Genomic DNA, 18,743 nt, shown 5'->3' with positions numbered 1-18,743 from the left:
CTCACTATAGTTGATTTTTCTAAGGTAGTTGATTTTTGTTCCCTTCTGTATGCATTTACTGCCATATTAACTATACTAGTTCAGTTATGTACTAAAGTGAAGAGTCTTGTCCTAAGTCTGGCGTTGCTGTCTTAAAAGTCTGATTCAGATTTCCGGTTAATGCAGGGTGTATGGGGTGCAGTAGTCTGTGATACAATGAACACTGGAGATTAAAGAAATGTCTGGTAAATGGTACGGCATAGAACCTTATCTTTTAATACGCTTTCACATATTTTCCACTAATCTATATCACTCTTATTTCCCTTAATTACCTGTTATATAGTTACAGATGTTTCCTAGATGATTTGGCTGTCATTTGTTGTACTCATGTTTGTGCCTGCCTTTGCATTATGCTGTTTAATTACAAATATGTCTGATAGGAGTGGTCGTTAGGAAAACTATGCGCGAGAATTGAATTAGTACTAGAAACTAAATAGACAGATGCATAGTAAGGTGAGGGTGAAAGTACTACTATCTTTCACATGACTCTGTAAGGTTAGCTTACAGTAAGACCATGTTTTAAGACTCTGCATGCTTAGAAGGATCAGGGCTCTGAATATGCTACGAACAAGCGGAGCTGGACAGATATATGGTATAATTAACCTAACAAGAAGATTAATATGACTAATTTTTCAGGAACATAGAACTATAATTTTATAGGCCAGTCCAAGCTTTCGAGTGGCTTGCACCCTTGAAAAATGCAAACTTAAAAAAAAAAAAAAAAAAAAAAAACAAACAAACAAACAAAGTAGCACTCTGGAGTCAATGACTAAATCACTAAATCAACGACCATATTGGAGAACAGAATTTGTGCTAGACATGACACCGGGACAGCTAGTTCCTGATGGTAATAAACGCAATGTTCCCAAGTCATCTCCATAAAAATCGTTAATATCAGGGCTGTATTCAGATGGTATATCAGGCAAAGTTTCACTCCCATTAAGAAACTCAACTACTTGCCTCATTTTAGGCCTTGCTTCTGCCTTAGGATACAAACAAAGAAGGCCTAACTTCAAGACCAGCTCCATCTCCTTTTCCTGATAATCTCCTTTCATCTTAGGATCACTTGCTTTGAGAATTTCTCCCCTTTTCCAACATTCATAAACCCAATCACTGAGAAATAGAGCCTTTGCATCGTCATCATCATCTTGCTTGCCTGTTGGCTTCCTTCCACAGCCCACCTCAAGTAAGAACATTCCAAAAGAAAACACATCAGAGCTAGTGGTAGGTTTTCTTGTTCTACTAACCTCTGGTGCAATATATCCGATGGTTCCCACTAGACGGGTTGTCTGAGGGCCAATGCTATGATTGTACAGTTTGGCAAGGCCAAAATCACCCAACCTTGCGTTCATTTCAGCATCTAACAGGACATTACTTGCCTTAACATCTCTGTGAAGGACAACTAGTTCCCACTCCTCATGAAGGTATAGAAGAGCAGAGGCCACCCCTTTAATGATGTTAAATCTCAAGGACCAGCATAATTTTGACTTATCATCCTTGACAAAGAGGAACTTGTCTAGGCTCCCGTTAGGCATATACTCATATACCAAGAGAAGCTCCCTTTTTCTTCTAGAATAGCCTAGGAGTGGCACCAAGTTTTTATGCGCTAGCCTTCTCATGCTGGAGATCTCCGCGATAAATTCTTTCATCCCTTGTTTCGAGTTGTGGGAGATTTGTTTCACAGCGACTTGTTGAGTTATAGTTACAGAAGGTAATACACCCTTGTAAACCTTCCCAAAACCACCACCTCCAAGAAGCTCAGAATTTTTAAAACCTTTTGTTGCAACATAAAGATCTTTGTATGGAAATCTATGTGGGCCATATTCTTTTTCCCATGTTTCAAGAGACTCGTCGTACTTTTTCCTCCATACAAACCAAACTGCACCAGCAATCAATAGCAGTAATATGCAAATTACACTTAGCAAAAGTACAAATATCAGCCGGTCTATGTTTAGCTTTCTATCCTCATATAAAAAACCAAGCTTTCGATGTTTGATTCGTGGAAGTGATGGAAGCAAGGAAGGATCTAAATCTTGTGCTTTCTCACTTTGATTCAAACTCCACCCTAATGTGTTATGACTCTCAGCGACCACACTAGTAGAAGAAGAGAAGCCAACATACATAGAATCAAGGCGAAAGGTGGAAAGGTTGAAGTGCTTAGAAAATAGAAGCTTTCTAGGCACAGGGTGACCGAGTGGAGCTAATTTCACATTAACAATCATATCTACCTCATCAACATGAATTTTACTAATAGATCCTTTGAAACCATTGTAGATGAAATGTGTTTCATTTTGACTAAATACATATACAGCTAATCGTATTATAAGAGAAAAAATAACCAAGCTCATTATTGCGAATTGAGCTGACCGATGAACAATACCTTATTAGAGGAGTAAGATTGAAATTTAAAAGTGTTAGGAAAGCATTTATGGGTGTAAGACGTGGAAGCCCTGATCAAAGTAATTGTCGTAGAGACGTAATAAAGCAAAATAACACAGTAGTATGACCAGTTTGGTAGTACTATTATTATATGCGAGAACGCCATATTGGACGCGTTCAACGGATAGAAAAAAAATGTGAATATGAATTGAGAAAAGGCATGGGAAGTGGGGACTATGGATGAAGGAGAAAGGTTAGGTATGTACTAGGGGTACACACATCAAGTGATAAGAAAATCATTTAAGTATTCCCGGTTAAGAGAATGTAACAACTAATTTTGAACGAAAGGAGTTCAATGTAGTCTATGATAAAATATATAGCACATAATATAATATAATCCAACATTCTTACATTGCACATTACTACATTAGATTTACATACTGGCTTACAAACATACCAGTTTATTATAAAGGTAGACTACAAGTAATGTAGTACTCGTAGTATGTAGCAGACTCTGTAATGCTTTTATATTGTTGAATGAAATCCTTTTTCACCAAAAAAAAAGGAGAGGCCTAATATTTGAACTGGTACTCTAACAGTTAGCCGTCTGGAAATTTGTGATTCAACGACGACATATCGAAGGACTGAATTTATGCGAGACAGGAAACTGAGAGAGAGAGAGAGAGAGAGTTCCAGATAGTGATGGTAATGAAGCTGCTTTGCCTCAACCCTCTTCAAAGAAAATACAGCTATCGATGTCGTAATCAGATGGTATTTCAGGCAAAGTTGTACTTCCATTAAAAAACTGCACTATCTGCCTCATTGTAGGCCTTTCTTTTGCCTTAGGATGCAAACAGAGAAGGCCTAACTTCAATACTAGCTCCAATTTCTTTTCCTGATAATCATCTTCCATTGTAGGATCACTTGCTGTAAGAATTTCTCCCCTTTTCCAACAATCATAAACCCAGTCACCGAGGAAAAAATCTTCATCATCATTATCAGACTGCTTGCCAATTGGCCTCTTCCCACAACCCACCTCAAGAAGAAACATTCCAAAAGAAAAAACATCAGTGCTGGTGGTTGGTTGTTGCGTTCTAGTGACTTCAGGTGCAATGTATCCAACAGTTCCCACCACATAAGTGGTTCGAGGATCATTGTTATGATCATAGAGTCTGGCCAGGCCAAAATCACCCAACCTTGCGTTCATCTCAGCATCTAACAGGATATTACTTGCCTTCACATCTCGATGAAGGAGAACTTGTTCCCATTCCTCGTGAAGGTATAAAAGGGCAGAGGCCACTCCTTTAATGATGTTGAATCTCGTGGACCAAGATAATTTTGATTTATTATCCTTTCCATATAGGATCTTGTCAAGACTCCCGTTAGGCATATACTCGTAGACCAAAATAAGCTCTCCTTTTCTTCTGCAGTAACTCAGGAGCTGTACCAAGTTTCTATGCCTTAGTCTTGTCATACTAGAAATCTCCTCAACAAATTCTTTCATCCCTCGTTTTGAATCATGGGACACTAGCTTCACAGCAACTTGGCGGCTTGTAGAAGGTAAAATACCCTTGTAGACCTTTCCAAAATTACCAACTCCAAGAAGTTCAGAGTTTTTAAAACCTTTAGTTGCTACATAAAGATCCTTGAATGTGTATCTATGAGGGGCATATTCCTTTTCCCAAGGTTCAAGCAGTTCTCTGTACTTCTTTCTCCAAAGGAACCAAAGAGCTGCAGCAATCCCTAATAACGCTAGTATAACCACAATAAGTAGAACTACAAACACAATATTTCTGAAGAGTAATTTTTGCTGTTTGTTTTGTGGAAGTGGTGGAAGCTTGTCAGGGTCTAAATTTTGTGCTTTTCCAGTTTGATTCCAGCTCCACCCTAGTATATAATGATTACTTGCTGCCTCACTACCAGTAGAAGAAGAGAAGCCAATATACATAGTATCAAGGAGTAAGGCAGAAAGATTAAGGTGCTTAGACAGCAAACACTTGCTAGGCTTTGGATCTCTAAATGGAGCTAATGTTACATTCAGTAACATCTCAACCTCATCATAGTCTATCCAAATTTGCATTGGCTTTCCACTATTTAGCAGCAGAATTTTGTTTGACCTTTCTTTGTCAGAGTAGTATGCTGCTGAAGCAGCATCAACAGATTTGAGGCTGTTGACATCAATTCCAACATGGTTGCTATCTATGTCTTTGAATTCAAGATTTTGGACAGTGTCTAATTCTAAAGCAACTATATGATTAGAAGAACGGCCATTGGTGGAATTATTGAAGAGTCCTAGGTATTGAGAAGGGAGAGTATGTTGGAAATTTGTGGTAGGACTAATAACAAAAACAATTCCATGGCCTGAAATATTATGAACTTGAGGAACCATTGCAAAAACAAAAGTGGTAGAGAATGATAAACGACTTGGTTTGAAGATTACAGGATGTGGATAGAAAGCATGGGAAGAAAGCTGTTGCGAATGGTTTGTCATTTGAAGAAGACCATTTGAGTGGATAGTCGTGATTCCATCAACATGTAGTTTATTGATGGATCCTTGGAAACCATTGTAGATGAACTGCATATCCTCTTGAGCAAAGGTATGTACAGATAATATAAGAACAATAATAAGCATTGGAGATATAAGCATTTGAGTGGATAGTTGCGATTCCATCAAGAATGTATGATTTCTACCTCAAAGTACAGTATATATTAGGATGAATAGATGTGGGTTATACAATATGTCCTAGTTGGTCGCTTGAAAAGTCATACTAGTATTTAATTTCTTTGGCAGCAAAATGTCGTTTTCATATTGAAGAGTATTTTCTACTAGTATGTTAATTTGTTTAATACGGAGTACTTCATACCAAAATTATTTGATAATGATATTTAACCTACTCTAAGAAAGACCAATACTTATGTAAGAAATTCAAGGTGGTATACTGGTTGACTGCATATGAAATGCTGAGCGGTGTAAACTTTGATCAAAGCCCAAATGTTTGACTTCCTTTTTTTCGTTGTCACTTACTGAACTGTCCATTTCTTCTACTTCTTGCCATGAGCAGGTTTTCTATCTCAACTGAAACACTAAAATAAATAAATAAATATATAATTTAGGCACAAGATTATATTCATTCAAGAAATTATAGAACAAGCTGACATCACCATGCTGTTTTAATTACAAGTATTTTCGCTGGATTTATAGGTCATTAGGTGAACTATATATGTATGACATGTAACAAATGAAGAAATTACGCATCCTATGATTTAAAGACCATGCACAAGGGTTGAATCATATCAGCTTTAGAAACAGAACAAGCTGATGCATAGTTAGGTGTTGCTGGAAATGAAGTTGATGGTTTCACAAGACTCTTGTCAGATTTTTGTAGAGAATTGTTAGTGTCATCCAAAACTTGCAATACTTGCCTCAAAATGAGCTCCATTTCTTTAGAATCCTAGGATCTAAAAAGGATCGGAAGTCCGGAGCACTGAATCCGCCAAATATTTCTTCAGATAACTAGATTGGGCTTATACAACACTTCTCTCGCTGTTTTTTATTTAATGTTATTTTTCTTACTTATTTTTTTGATAAAATGATTTTATTAGGTGGTTTAGTTTTTGTTCTGTCTTGATTGTAATGACATAGTAAGTATACTATCTCAGTAGTGTACTAATATGAAGTATTATGTCACAAGTGTCTGGTTGCTGTTGTCTGATTAAGTTTGTCGGTCAAAGCAGGGCATACGAGTGCAGTCTGTAATACGATGAAGGCTGAAGTTTATAACTATATCTGATGGATGGATGGTACGTCATATAACCTTACTTAAATTCCATATAAAAACCTTATCTTCACATTTTCTTTGAAAAAGTATTAATCTTATTTCCCTTAATTACCATTTATCATGACCAGGATCCAGAGAAAAAGCTAGTTATCATTTAGTCGGAGTGCTTTTAATAATCTGTGCCTAAATTACCATGCTGATTACCACTGCTAAACTTAACTAGACTATTTTACCAGGCCAATGCTGTTTCAGATAACTGGGAAGCCTAATGTCTTCGCATAATGCTGGTTAAACAATGGAGGGTATGTCAAAACTTATCTAACTTAATTATTTTGTAATCTTTATCGTGTGTTCAGTTTTCTGCTGCATCTGATGCCTCTAGAGTTGTGCTAATATGCCTATAAGCCTATGATAGCAATTAAATTGTGAATATGTATGTAGTTAAGTACTATACTGCAATCAGTCTATTCAAGATAACAAAATATGCTTGTTTCGCATTATGTTTAAAATATAAAGCTTTTTTAAAAAGGTTTAGCCCAAGTATACCAGGGTGTTATTGGAAAGAAACCCCATTAATAGGAGGTGGTATTGTGCCCAGGCCAATTATACTGGGGTTTTCTAACATCAAATAGCTTCTTTCCCTTCAGAGGGTCCTTGAGCAACAGAGCAAGTTATAGAGACTTAAAATTCTCAGGTATAGAGCATTCAAAAAAGTTTGTGTCATGCCTGCAGATAGTTTACTGATGTGAAAAAAAAAACTAGAACTCTGTATGCTCAGAAGGCTAGATAATGTAGGAAAGATTACCACTGAAATAAAATCTCATAATATATAAGACATGATCTTACTACACTTACACGTCAGATCTAAATACTGTGTTACAAGCACATTAATTTATGAAAAAGGTATAACATCTGACTAAGTACTCTAACTGCACTCTCAAATCATTGCTTCAACGGCCATAATGGAGTACTGAATTTGAGCTAGACATGATACCAAAAGAGACAATACCAGACGATGATGGCAATGGTAATTCTGATGAACCTGATGCTACCCAACCCTCTCCAAAGAAACTGTGGCTTTGAATATCATATTCAGATGGTATATCAGGCAAAGCTACACTCCCATTAAGAAATTGAACTACTTGCCTCATTCTAGGCCTTTCCTCTGGCTTAGGGTTCAAACACAGAAGGCCTAACTTCAAAACCAGTTCTACTTCCTCTTCCTGATAGTCCCCCTTCATTTTGGGATCAGTAGTCTTGAGAATTTCTCCCTTCTTCCAACAATCACAAACCCAATCACTGAGAAATTCCTCTACCTCATAGTGAAAGTGCTTGCCAACTGGCCTCCTCCCACAACTCACCTCAAGCAAGAACATTCCATAAGCAAAAACATCGGTGTTTGTGGTAGGTTTCAGTGTTTTACTCACCTCTGGGGCCATGTAGCCGATGGTTCCCCCAACATGAGTGGTCCGAGGATCAAGGTTATGATCGTAAAGTCTAGCAAGACCAAAATCACCCAACCTTGCATTCATGTCAGCATCTAATAGGACATTACTTGCCTTCACATCACGGTGAAGGACAACTTGTTCCCACTCCTCATGTAGATATAAAAGGGCAGATGCCACCCCTTTAATGATCTTGAATCTTGAGGACCAACATAAATTTGATCTCTCAGCCTGGTTAAAGAGGAATTCATCAAGGCTTCCGTTAGGCATGTAATCATAAACCAAAAGAAGCTCCCCTTTTCTTCGACAATAACCTAGGAGCTGTACCAAGTTTCTATGCCTTAGCCTTCTCATACTAGAGATCTCTGCAACAAATTCTCTTATCCCTTGTTTTGAGTCATGGGAGACTCGCTTCACAGCCACTTGGTCACCTGTAGAAGACAACACACCTTTGTAGACCTTCCTGAATCCTCCAACTCCAAGAAGCTCAGAGTTTCTAAACCCTCTAGTTGCTGCATAAAGATCCTTGTATGAGAATCTTTGTGGTGCATGCTTTTTTTCCCATGGTTCAAGAACCTCTTCATATTTTTTCCTCCATAAAAACCAAACTGCTCCAGAAATCAATAACAACAATAGTAATAACACACTCAGCAGAACTAGAAAAATCAGCTGGCTTAAGCTTAGTTTTATTTTTCGAGGTTTGAATCGTGGAAGTAGTGGAAGCTTGGAAGGGTCTAAATCCTGTGCTTTCCCACTTTGATTCCAGCTCCATCCTAGTATGTATTGACTACTTGTAAACAGGCTGGTAGAAGAAGAGAAGCCAACATACATAGAATCAAGGAATAAGGTGGAAAGATTGAAGCGCTTAGCTAAGAGATGCTTGCTAGGCTTAGGGTGACCAAGTGGAGCTAGTTTTACATTAACAATCATATCTACTGCATCATAGTCGATCCAGATTGTCATCGGTTTTCCACTATTTAGCTTTAGCGATTTGTTCACCCCTTTTTTTGTCAGAATAGTATGATGCTGGAGCAGCATCTTTAGATTTCGGGCTGTTAATATCAATTCCTACATGGTTATTATTAATATCATTAACTTTATCATTTTTTATAGTGTCTAACTCTATGGCGAATATATGTTTCGAAGACTGGTTAGTGTAATCCTTGGAAGATAGGTTGGGGATAGAAGCATTGAAGATTCCTAGGTATGGATTACCATGCAAATCTGTGGTAGGACTTATAACGAAGGCGATTCCATGGCCAGATTTATTTACAAGAGGATACATTGCAAAAACAAAAGTGGTGGAAAATGATGTATAGTATGATTTGGTTTGAAGGTCACAGGGTGTGGATAGAAAGCATGGGAAGTATTGTGGGCTGTAAAGTTTGCCATTCGGAGAAGACCATTAGGGAGAATAGTCGCAACACCATCTACATGAATTTTATTGGTAGATTCTTTGAAACCATTGTAGATGAACTGTGTTTCATTTTGAGCGATGCATGTACAACTAAAAGAAATATAAGAGCAAATATAATCAAGCTCATTTTTGCTAATTAATTGGGTGGCCTAGTGTTAGGATTTAGGAACAATAGCCAATAATATTGAAACTTGAAGTGTTATCTTAGTAGAGTATTTATGGGGGGGGGGGGGGATTGTGTTAGGACTAATTATTTCAAAGAAACAAAAAAGTGAAGCTAATGATACAGCTCAAGTTGTAGCCAAAGATAATTAAAAGCAATGTAACTTTTGTCACAAAATAATAGATTTCCTAGTAATTGCCGAATTGGTCCCTTAAACCACTACTAGTATTATGCTTTTTAACTACTACAAGCTATTGTTTCCATTAGAGAGCACCATATTGGACACGGTCAGCAGACAAATCTTTTGGAAATATAGGGAGAAGGCAGGGGAAGGGGGACCATGGAAGAAGAAAGGTTAGGCCCATATCGGAGATAGGACTCCCTTGATCCCAAGTCCAATAGCGAAAGAGGACTGAGGGATCCACGGGGTAAGATATTCAAATCATGGATTTAAACGCAATATTTTTAATGTGAAGTTATAGAATCATATCTTGACTTATGACGAGTAAGGAGAAAGTGCCAACTAATTTTGGATAGAATGAGGCCAAATACTCCGTATAAAGTGTTTGGATGGCTTGAGGCGGGAATTTTCCTTTATATCAGAGCTGGAATTTTCACATTGCATATTTACATGTTACTGCCTATAAGGCAAATTGTTATCACATTGCATGTTTATATGTTTTTTCATACGGGAGGAATGGTAATGAATTTTGTATGTCCTAGGTAATGAATTTTTCGCTTCATATATTCTCTGATCTGACCTTAATGTCCATTGCTTCGTTCTAAATATCATTAGCCACGTACAATATTCATAGTTGTTCCTTCAAATTATCAAACGCTTATAATTTTAAGATTTCGCTTATAATTTTGATTATGTTGGGTACTTGATCCTTTCTTTTGCTCTAAACACATGATTTGTAACTCATCAGTGAACTGTAACCCAAGTGTCAAGTTACTCTGGTGTCAAGGGACTGAAGTCTTTGAAAAAGTCACATTGATATCTTATTATATTGAAGTGAAGACCTGTATATTATTATATATATTGACTAGGCAGTATGAAATAATTCTGTACTACAATATTACTTGATCTATTAAACATGTAGTCTTTCATTGAATACCTTTACACCTATATTTTGCTTTTTATATTCATCTAAATTTAGGTAGAATCTGGACAAAGATTTTGTTCATTGTTTGTCTTCCATTCTTTTTTCGGAGTCATTGCATAAAAAAATGGAGCAGTCTTTCAGTCATGACTAAGGTGGAACTTAACAGAAAAAAAAATGGTGTATGTCTGAAATTGTCAATCTAGTAAGAAGAAGAAAAAGAACCAAAGACCCACCAACATGTAGTCATGTACTCACATTTGTTGTTGATTAGTAGAGAGCAATTCTGATTGGATTTTATAGTCATTATGTATATTATTTAAAAGTTTATTTCACCTGATTATTCAATGAATTCATGTTTGTGACTAAATTTTCAAACCAATGCCCATTTTTATGTTTATTTTGACTCTTTACCATCTATGTTACAGATGAGATGAGATAACTCACTGGAGTTATTGGGCAGCCTAGTGTCTTGGATTATGCTTGTTATATATATCCTACAGGGTATGTCAAAACTTGTATCTTCATTCCTCTGTCCCTTTTTTGAAGCTGTTTCTTCATTATATTTTGATTAAATGCTTCATTTGTTTTTTACTGCATCTGATACATCTCGAGTTTCAGTCACATACATACCCTTGTAGTTTGGTCTGGTTACAAAAATGGCTGTTTTTGAAGTCGATTATTTTGGAAGGAAAATAACACTTGATATTAGTTATGTCAACAATGAAGTTATTAAACCCTTATTAGTTCAGCAAGCAATTGACCCTGTATGATTACAGATATAGAGCACAAGAAAGGTTTTCATGGAAAATAAAAATAAAAATTTGGAGTAGACTCAGAAGGCTGTTGAATGCAGGAAATTAAAGAAAATCTTATTGTGAAAATAGCTCCTAGTTAATAAGACATAATCTAGTATTTTACAAAGCACATCAGATCTATATATTGTGTTACAAGCACATGAGGTAGACTAACACAATATCTGACTAAGTAATAAGTGGTGTAACAGCACTTTGATATTACTGATTCAACGACCATATTGTAGGACTGAATTTGTGCTAGACATAACACCAACAGAAATATTTCCTGACGATGATGGGAGTGATGATGCTAATGAACCTGATGCTACCCAACCCTCCCCAATGAAACTGTGGCTTTCAATATCATATTCTGATGGTATATCAGGCAACGCTGCACTCCCATTCAGAAACTTAACTACCTGCCTCATTTTAGGCCTTTGCAACGAACTAGCGTGGTGCGTATAAATTAAATGAACGGAAGGTTGTTTTGGATAGATAAAGCTTAAAGCTTGCGTACATCGTTATTGGCTTTAGGCCATCACTCTCCAAGAACTCTCTAAAATAATAACATTCTGCCTACTGTTTCCTTCTCTCCTTTTCCTATTTATACTAAGGCTAACAACTACAAACCTAATAATACTAGACTACCCATACTGCCCATACTACAATTGATAACTACTAACATACTAAACTACCCATAATACCCTCCCCGAAGTCAGTTCATTACAGCCTTTCTTCTGGATTAGGATGCAGACACAAAAGCCCTAACTTCAAGACCAGTTCTATTTCTTCTTCCTGATAGTCCCCCTCCATTTTGGGATCACTAGTCTTGAGAATCTCTCCCTTCTTCCAAAAATCATAAACCCAGTCACTGAGGAATTCCTCTACCTCGTTGTCAGACTGCTTGCCACTTGGCCTCCTCCCGCAACACACCTCAAGTAAGAACATTCCATAAGCAAAAACATCAGATTTGGTGGTAGGCTTTTGCGTCCTACTGACCTCTGGGGCAATGTAGCCGATGGTTCCCACAACATGTGTAGTCCGAGGATCAATGTTATGATCGTAAAGTCTAGCAAGACCAAAATCACCCAACCTTGCATTCATGTCGGCATCTAATAGGACATTACTTGCCTTCACATCACGGTGAAGGACAACTTGTTCCCACTCCTCATGTAGATATAAAAGGGAAGATGCCACCTCTTTAATGATGTTGAATCTTGAGGACCAACACAAACTTGATCCCTCAACCTGGTCAAAGAGGAGTTTATCAAGGCTTCCATTAGGCATGTAATCATAGACTAAAAGAAGTTCCCCTTTTCTTCGGCAATAACCTAGGAGCTGTACCAAGTTCCTATGCCTTAACCTTCTCAATTCTCATACTAGAAATCTCAGCAACAAATTCTTTCATCCCTTGTTTCGAATCATGGGAGACTCGTTTCACAGCCACTTGATCACCTGTAGAAGACAATACGCCTTTGTAGACCTTCCCAAATCCTCCAACTCCAAGAAGCTCAGAGTTTCTAAAACCCCTTGTTGCTACGTACAGATCCTTGTATGAGAATCTATGCGGGACATATTCTTTTTCCCATGGTTCAAGCAACTCTTCATACTTCTTCCTCCATACAAAAAAAACTGCTCCGTAAATTAATAATAGCAGTAGTAAAACAACACTCAGCAGAACCACAAAAATGAGGTGGCTTAAGCTTAGCTTTCGATGTTTGGTTCGTGGAAGTGATGGAAGCTTGGAAGGGTCTAAATCTTGTGCTTTCCCACTTTGATTCCAGCTCCATCCTAGTATATAGTGACTGTTTGCAACCACACCTGTAGAAGAAGAGAAGCCAACATACATAGATTCAAGGAGTACGGTGGAAAGATTGAAGTACTTAGACAAGAGATGCTTGCTGGGCTTAGGATGGCCAAGTGGAGCTAATGTTACATTAACAATCATATCTACCTCATCATAGTCAATCCAAATTGTCATTGGTTTTTCACTAGTTAGCCGTAGAGTTTTGTTCACCCCTTCTTTATCAGAATAGTATGATGCTGGAGCAGCATCTTTTGATTTCAGGCTATTAATATCAATTCCAACATGGTTGGCATCGATATCATTAACTTCAACATTTTTACCAGTGTCTAACTCTACGGCAAATATATGGTTCAAAGATTGGTTGGTATTATCCTTGGAAGATAGGCTGCTTGTGGAAGCATTGAAGATTCCTAGGTATGTGGCTGGTTGAGCATGTCGGAAATCTGTGGTTGGACTAATAACAAAGGCGATTCCATGGCCAGAATGATTTACCACACGAGGATACATTGCAAATACAAAGGTGGTAGAGAAAGATGTATGGTTTGGTTTGAAGATCACAGGATGTGGATAGAAAGCATGGGAAAGATTGTGGGCTGTATAGTTTGTCATTTGGAGAAGACCATTAGGGAGGATTGTCGCGAGTCCATCAACATGAACTTTATTGATAGATCCTTTGAAACCATTAAAGATGAATTGAGTTTCATTTTGAGCAGATGCATGTAAAGCTAAAAGAGATATAAGAACAAGTATAATCATGCTCATCATAGTTTGGATTCAAGAACAACATCCAATAAGATTGAAATTTGGAGTGTTAGCTTAGTAAAGTGTTTATGGGGGAATTATGTTGGGAATATAATTGATTTTGAGGAATGAAAAAGTGAAGCAAAGTAATAGAGCTCAAGTGTAGCCAAAGAGATTTGAAGGCAATGTAGCTTTGTCACAATAGAATAGGTTTCCTAGTACAATAGTAGGACCATTTAATTGCTACGAGTATTATTTCCTGAGAGCGCCATATTGGACACGGTCAAGCAGATGGAAAGCTCTTGGAAAAATAGGGAAATGGCAGGGGAAGGAAAAACCATAAGATCAGAACGAAGAAGAAGAAATGTTAAGAGGACGAGTGATCCACTTGTCAAGAGATGAGGAAATCATACAAATAACACATTTTTTTTTTCATATAAAGTTATGGTATCATGTCTTTTTAATTATGACGAGTTGGGAGAATGTGACAACTAATTAATTTCGGATAGAAGGAGTTCAATACAGTGTTTGGATGGTTTGAGGTGGGAAATTTCTCCATCTTGAAGCTGGAATTATTATTTACCTTACAATGTTCAACAGCGCAGTACATACTGCGTGTTTTACAATGCAAGATTAGCTAGCACACTTTAGAATCTCTATAGTTGGGCGCACGTCCAATTAGTGGCACAAGGAAAATTTCACCCAAGCTATTAATAGATAGCTTATGGACTACCTGTATAGGGTGTGGCAATAGCTTGCTTTTAAGGCGAAGTTTTATCACATTGCATATTTACATGTTACTTCGTATTCAACACGATATGGATGATATCTAACCTTTTTTTTTTCCTTCTCCTAAGGGGTAGCCAGTTTTCTCTTGCAATGCATCATTTGACATATTCCAATGCATCTCTCGGCTGCACGGAGGAATGGTAATGAATTATGTATGTCCAAGCTAAGGTAATATAGCTTCTTTCACTAGGTGTTTTATTTTTTATAACCTTACTATTACTATGACAAGTTTAATTATTCAATTTATTCCTTATTCCTTTGCAATAATACAGTAATATGTTTTGTAACTCATTAGTGGATTATGGATTTATGGACCAAGTCTCACGTTACTCTGGTGCTAAGTGACTCAAGTCTTTGAAAAGTCGCTTGGATGTCCTATCATATTGATGAAGTCCTTTATATGTTTTGGCAATAAGTATTTCTGTACTATATATGCTCTATTCATCATTTATTTTTCAACATGAATAATTGATTTTTTTTTTTAAAGATACAATTATGAAGATATAGATGTCACACTTGTCGTCTTTCATTGAATTACCTTTCTTCCTTCCTTTGTCTGTTCCGAATTTCTTAAATGCAGCCTAAAACATACACTACTAATTAGGAGATTAATTCCAGGCAAAGATTTTCTTCGTTGTTTGTCTTCGTTCTCCTTTCAAAGAAGAAAATGAGCATTCTTTTAGTCATAGCCAAAACACTGAACTTAAAAGAAGAGCAAAACAATAAAAATGTATGCGTGAAAGTGTGAAACTGTTTAACCAGTAAAAAGCAATTATAGAACCAAAGAACAACTTAAATATACATATACTACTGGTTTATTATGTATGATTTAGCAATCATGCAAGGCGATTAAATCAGTACTAAATGCAGTTTTTTTGCTAGTCTTTGCTGGGTGTTAGACTGTAATCGGTAATAAAGACAGGCATTAAACATTCTAAAATTTATAAGCATAGTCTCTAAACATTAACCAATCTTCTTCACAAGTCTGATGAAAATTCTGATGTCTTGTCACCCACCAACTATCATCTTATATGCCTAAATTATAGTCACCAACATCAGGAACTTGTTAGGTATTTCATACCTTTTTTCAGCTGATCATTTTAAGCTCATGTTTATGCCTAAACTGTCAGACCAATGCCCATTTCTAAGTTTATATTGACTCTTTAAACTTTATTGTTACAGATAATTGGGCAGCCAAGTGTCTTGGATTGTGCAGTTAATCGGACTTAATCCTTCAGCGTATGACAATACTTATCCAACTTTATTTATGTTTCAGTTTAACCTATGAAATTTCATCGTTATATATATGGATAATTAAGTGCTCTGTTATTTACTGCATCTGATGCCTCTGGAGTTTCAGTGCTGATACATTTTTTTTTAAAGAATACTTGTTTCTTATTCCCTTGTAGTCTGTTCTGGTATGGGAAAATTGCTGTTTCAGAAGTTTGTTAATTTTTGGAGGAAACTGATATTAGATATGCAAATAATGAGCTCTTTCTAGGGTATATCTAGCAGCTTCTTTCCCTTGAATGACCTTAAGCTATCGATTGACCCTGTATGATTACGGACTAGACTATAGAGAAAAATGGCTAATCGTGGTTAGATCATAGAATTTTTTTTTATGAAATTTTGCATAAACAGAAGGTTGTTAAATAAAGGAAAGGAATACCAATTTCTGAAGAATAGCATATAATGAGACATGTTCCAACATTGCACATTAGATTTACTTAGCTGTACTGCAAGTAGATCGGTTTAACAAGAAGCTAAGGTAGACTAACTCAATATTCAGCGGCCATATTGAAGGACTGAATTTGTGCTAGACATATCTCCATGAGAGATAGTTCCAGATGATGGTGGATATGATGGAAATGAAACTGATTTCCCCAATACCTCACCAAAGAAAATGCCACTAACAGTTTCATAGTCAGATGGTATTTCAGGCAAAGTTGCACTTCCATTAAGAAACTGTACTGCTTGCCTCATAGTCGGCCTTTCTTCTGACTTAGGATGCAAACAGAGAAGGCCTAATTTCAATACAAGCTCCATTTCATTTTCCTGATAATCACCTTCCACTGCAGGATCACTTGCCATAAGAATTTCCCCCCTTCTCCAACAGTCGTAAACCCAGTCACTGAGGAAATCCTCTGCAACATCATCCGTCTGCTTTCCCATTGGCCTCCTCCCACAACCCACCTCAAGTAAAAACATTCCAAAAGCATAAACATCAGAGCTGGTGGTAGGTTTCTGCGTTCTACTGACTTCGGGTGCAATGTATCCAATGGTACCTACCACATGAGTGGTTTGAGGATCAATTGTATGATCATACAGTCTGGCCAGACCAAAATCTCCCAATTTTGCATTCATCTCAGCATCTAACAGGACATTACTTGCCTTCACATCTCGGTGAAGGACAACTTGTTCCCACTCCTCATGGAGGTATAAAAGGGCAGAGGCCACCCCTTTAATGATGTTGTATCTCTTGGACCAACATAAATTTGGCTCATCATCCTTGCCAAAGAGGTGCTTGTCTAGGCTCCTATTAGGCATATACTCGTAGACCAAAAGAAGCTCCCCTTTTCTTCTGCAGTAACCTAGTAGTGGAACCAGGTTTCTATGACTTAGCCTTCTCATACAAGAAATCTCCGCAACAAATTCTTTCATCCCTTGTTTCGAGTCATGGGATACTCGTTTCACAGCAACCTGGTGACTTATAGAAGGCAGTTTACCCTTGTAGACCTTCCCAAAACCGCCAATTCCAAGAAGCTCTGATTTCTTAAAACCTTTTGTTGCTACATGGAGATCTTTGAATGTATATCTATGAGTAGTATATTCCTTTTCCCAAGGTTCAACCAATTCTTCATACTTCTTCCTCCATAAAACCCAAACAGCAGCAGCAATCATTAGTAACAATAGTAAAACTACAAAAAGTAGAACTGGAAAAATAAGTTTGTTTAGGATTTGCTTTTGATGTTTGTCTTGTGGAAGTGATGGAAGCTTGGAAGTATCTAAATCTTCCGCTTTCCCACTTTGATTCCAGCTCCATCCTAGTATGTAATGACGATTTGATAGAAGGCCAGTAGAAGAAGTGAAACCAACATGCATGGAATGAAGTAGTATGGCAGAAAGATCAAGGTGCTTAGACAGTAAACACTTACTAGGCTTTGGATCTCTAAATGGAGCTAGTGTTACATTCAATAACATCTCAACCTCATCATAGTCTATCCAAATTTGCATTGGTTTCCCACTATTTAGCAGCAGGGTTTTGTTCGACCTTTCTTTGTCAGAGTAGTATGCTGCTGAAGCAGCATCAACAGATATGAGGCTGTTGACATCAATCCCAACATGGTTGCCATCAATGTCTTCGACATCAGGATTTTTGACAGTGTCTAATTCTACAGCAACTATATGATTAGAAGAACGGCCATTGGTGGAAGTATTAAAGAGTCCTAGGTACGCAGCTGGGAGAGTGTGTTGGAAATTTGTGGTAGGACTAATAACAAAAACGATTCCATGGCCTGAAATATTTTGAACTTGAGGAAACATTGCAAAAACAAAAGTGGTAGAGAATGATAAATGATTTGGTTTGAAGATCACGGGATGTGGATAGAAAGCATGGGAAAGACTAGCAGGTGTATGGTTTGACATCCGGAGAAGACCATTTGGGAGGATAGTCGCGATTCCATCAACTTGAAGTTTATTGAGGGAACCTTGGAAACCATTGTAGATGAACTGTGTTTCATCTTGAGCAAAGATTTGTACAGCTAATGCAAGAACAAGTATAAGAATCATTGTTATTAACTAGTGGAGGTATTCAGGATTCAGGAACAATGGCCATTTGAGGCATAAGAGGTATATTTTCAAGGGTAGTTTATCTTTCTTTCTTTTTTTTTTTATTTTTTTTTTATTTTTTTTTTATCCTTTGCATTAAATGTCTTATGTGTTGATCAAAGAATATTAGGATAAATTCAAATGAGTGATACAAAATATCTTGTAAATGTTTTTTGGAGTAAAGTGATAAGTCTTTTGAAAAGTCTCTTAGATGTTCTATGAAATTAGAGACCAGAAATTACTTTTACTTGGCTGTCTGTGAAAGTGATGTGTATATGCCTTATTCAATATTCCACTTAATAACCTACAAATTAAGGAAAGTTGATATAACCCGTCAAAAAATGAAAATGACAACTGAAATAAATGTTTTAACTGAGATAGAGGGCATAAATATGTAACAATAGAGTTGTCAAAAGTTGACCCGATTCGAAATACCGACTCAAATTCAATTATTAA

General features: G+C 37.0%; 3 protein-coding genes and 2 pseudogenes across 3 annotated transcripts; all 5 read right to left on the bottom strand.

Annotated features, from left to right (window-relative positions):
• Nucleotides 1-629: 629 nt before the first annotated feature.
• Nucleotides 630-2,475, bottom strand: LOC110683355 (receptor like protein kinase S.3-like). Its single transcript, XM_021859705.1, has one exon. The coding sequence runs from the start codon at nt 2,385-2,387 to the stop codon at nt 822-824; it is 1,566 nt and encodes a 521-aa protein (XP_021715397.1). The 5' UTR covers nt 2,388-2,475; the 3' UTR covers nt 630-821.
• A 127-nt stretch (nt 2,476-2,602) lies between these two features.
• Nucleotides 2,603-5,252, bottom strand: LOC110683352 (L-type lectin-domain containing receptor kinase IV.1-like). Its single transcript, XM_021859703.1, has one exon. The coding sequence runs from the start codon at nt 5,087-5,089 to the stop codon at nt 3,143-3,145; it is 1,947 nt and encodes a 648-aa protein (XP_021715395.1). The 5' UTR covers nt 5,090-5,252; the 3' UTR covers nt 2,603-3,142.
• A 1,753-nt stretch (nt 5,253-7,005) lies between these two features.
• LOC110683349 lies at nt 7,006-9,211 on the bottom strand (annotated as a pseudogene).
• Nucleotides 9,212-11,573: 2,362 nt separating this feature from the next.
• Nucleotides 11,574-14,503, bottom strand: LOC110683353 (annotated as a pseudogene).
• A 1,620-nt stretch (nt 14,504-16,123) lies between these two features.
• On the bottom strand, nt 16,124-18,531 carry LOC110683351 (L-type lectin-domain containing receptor kinase IV.1-like). The gene has a single exon (XM_021859702.1). The coding sequence runs from the start codon at nt 18,246-18,248 to the stop codon at nt 16,245-16,247; it is 2,004 nt and encodes a 667-aa protein (XP_021715394.1). The 5' UTR covers nt 18,249-18,531; the 3' UTR covers nt 16,124-16,244.
• Between the last annotated feature and the right edge of the window lie 212 nt (nt 18,532-18,743).

Source organism: Chenopodium quinoa, unplaced genomic scaffold (assembly GCF_001683475.1).
Source record: "Chenopodium quinoa cultivar QQ74 unplaced genomic scaffold, ASM168347v1, whole genome shotgun sequence".
Classification (NCBI taxonomy): Eukaryota; Viridiplantae; Streptophyta; class Magnoliopsida; order Caryophyllales; family Amaranthaceae; genus Chenopodium; species Chenopodium quinoa.
The sequence above is the reverse complement of the archived record's forward strand: the minus strand, read 5'-3'. Positions and strand labels throughout refer to the sequence as shown.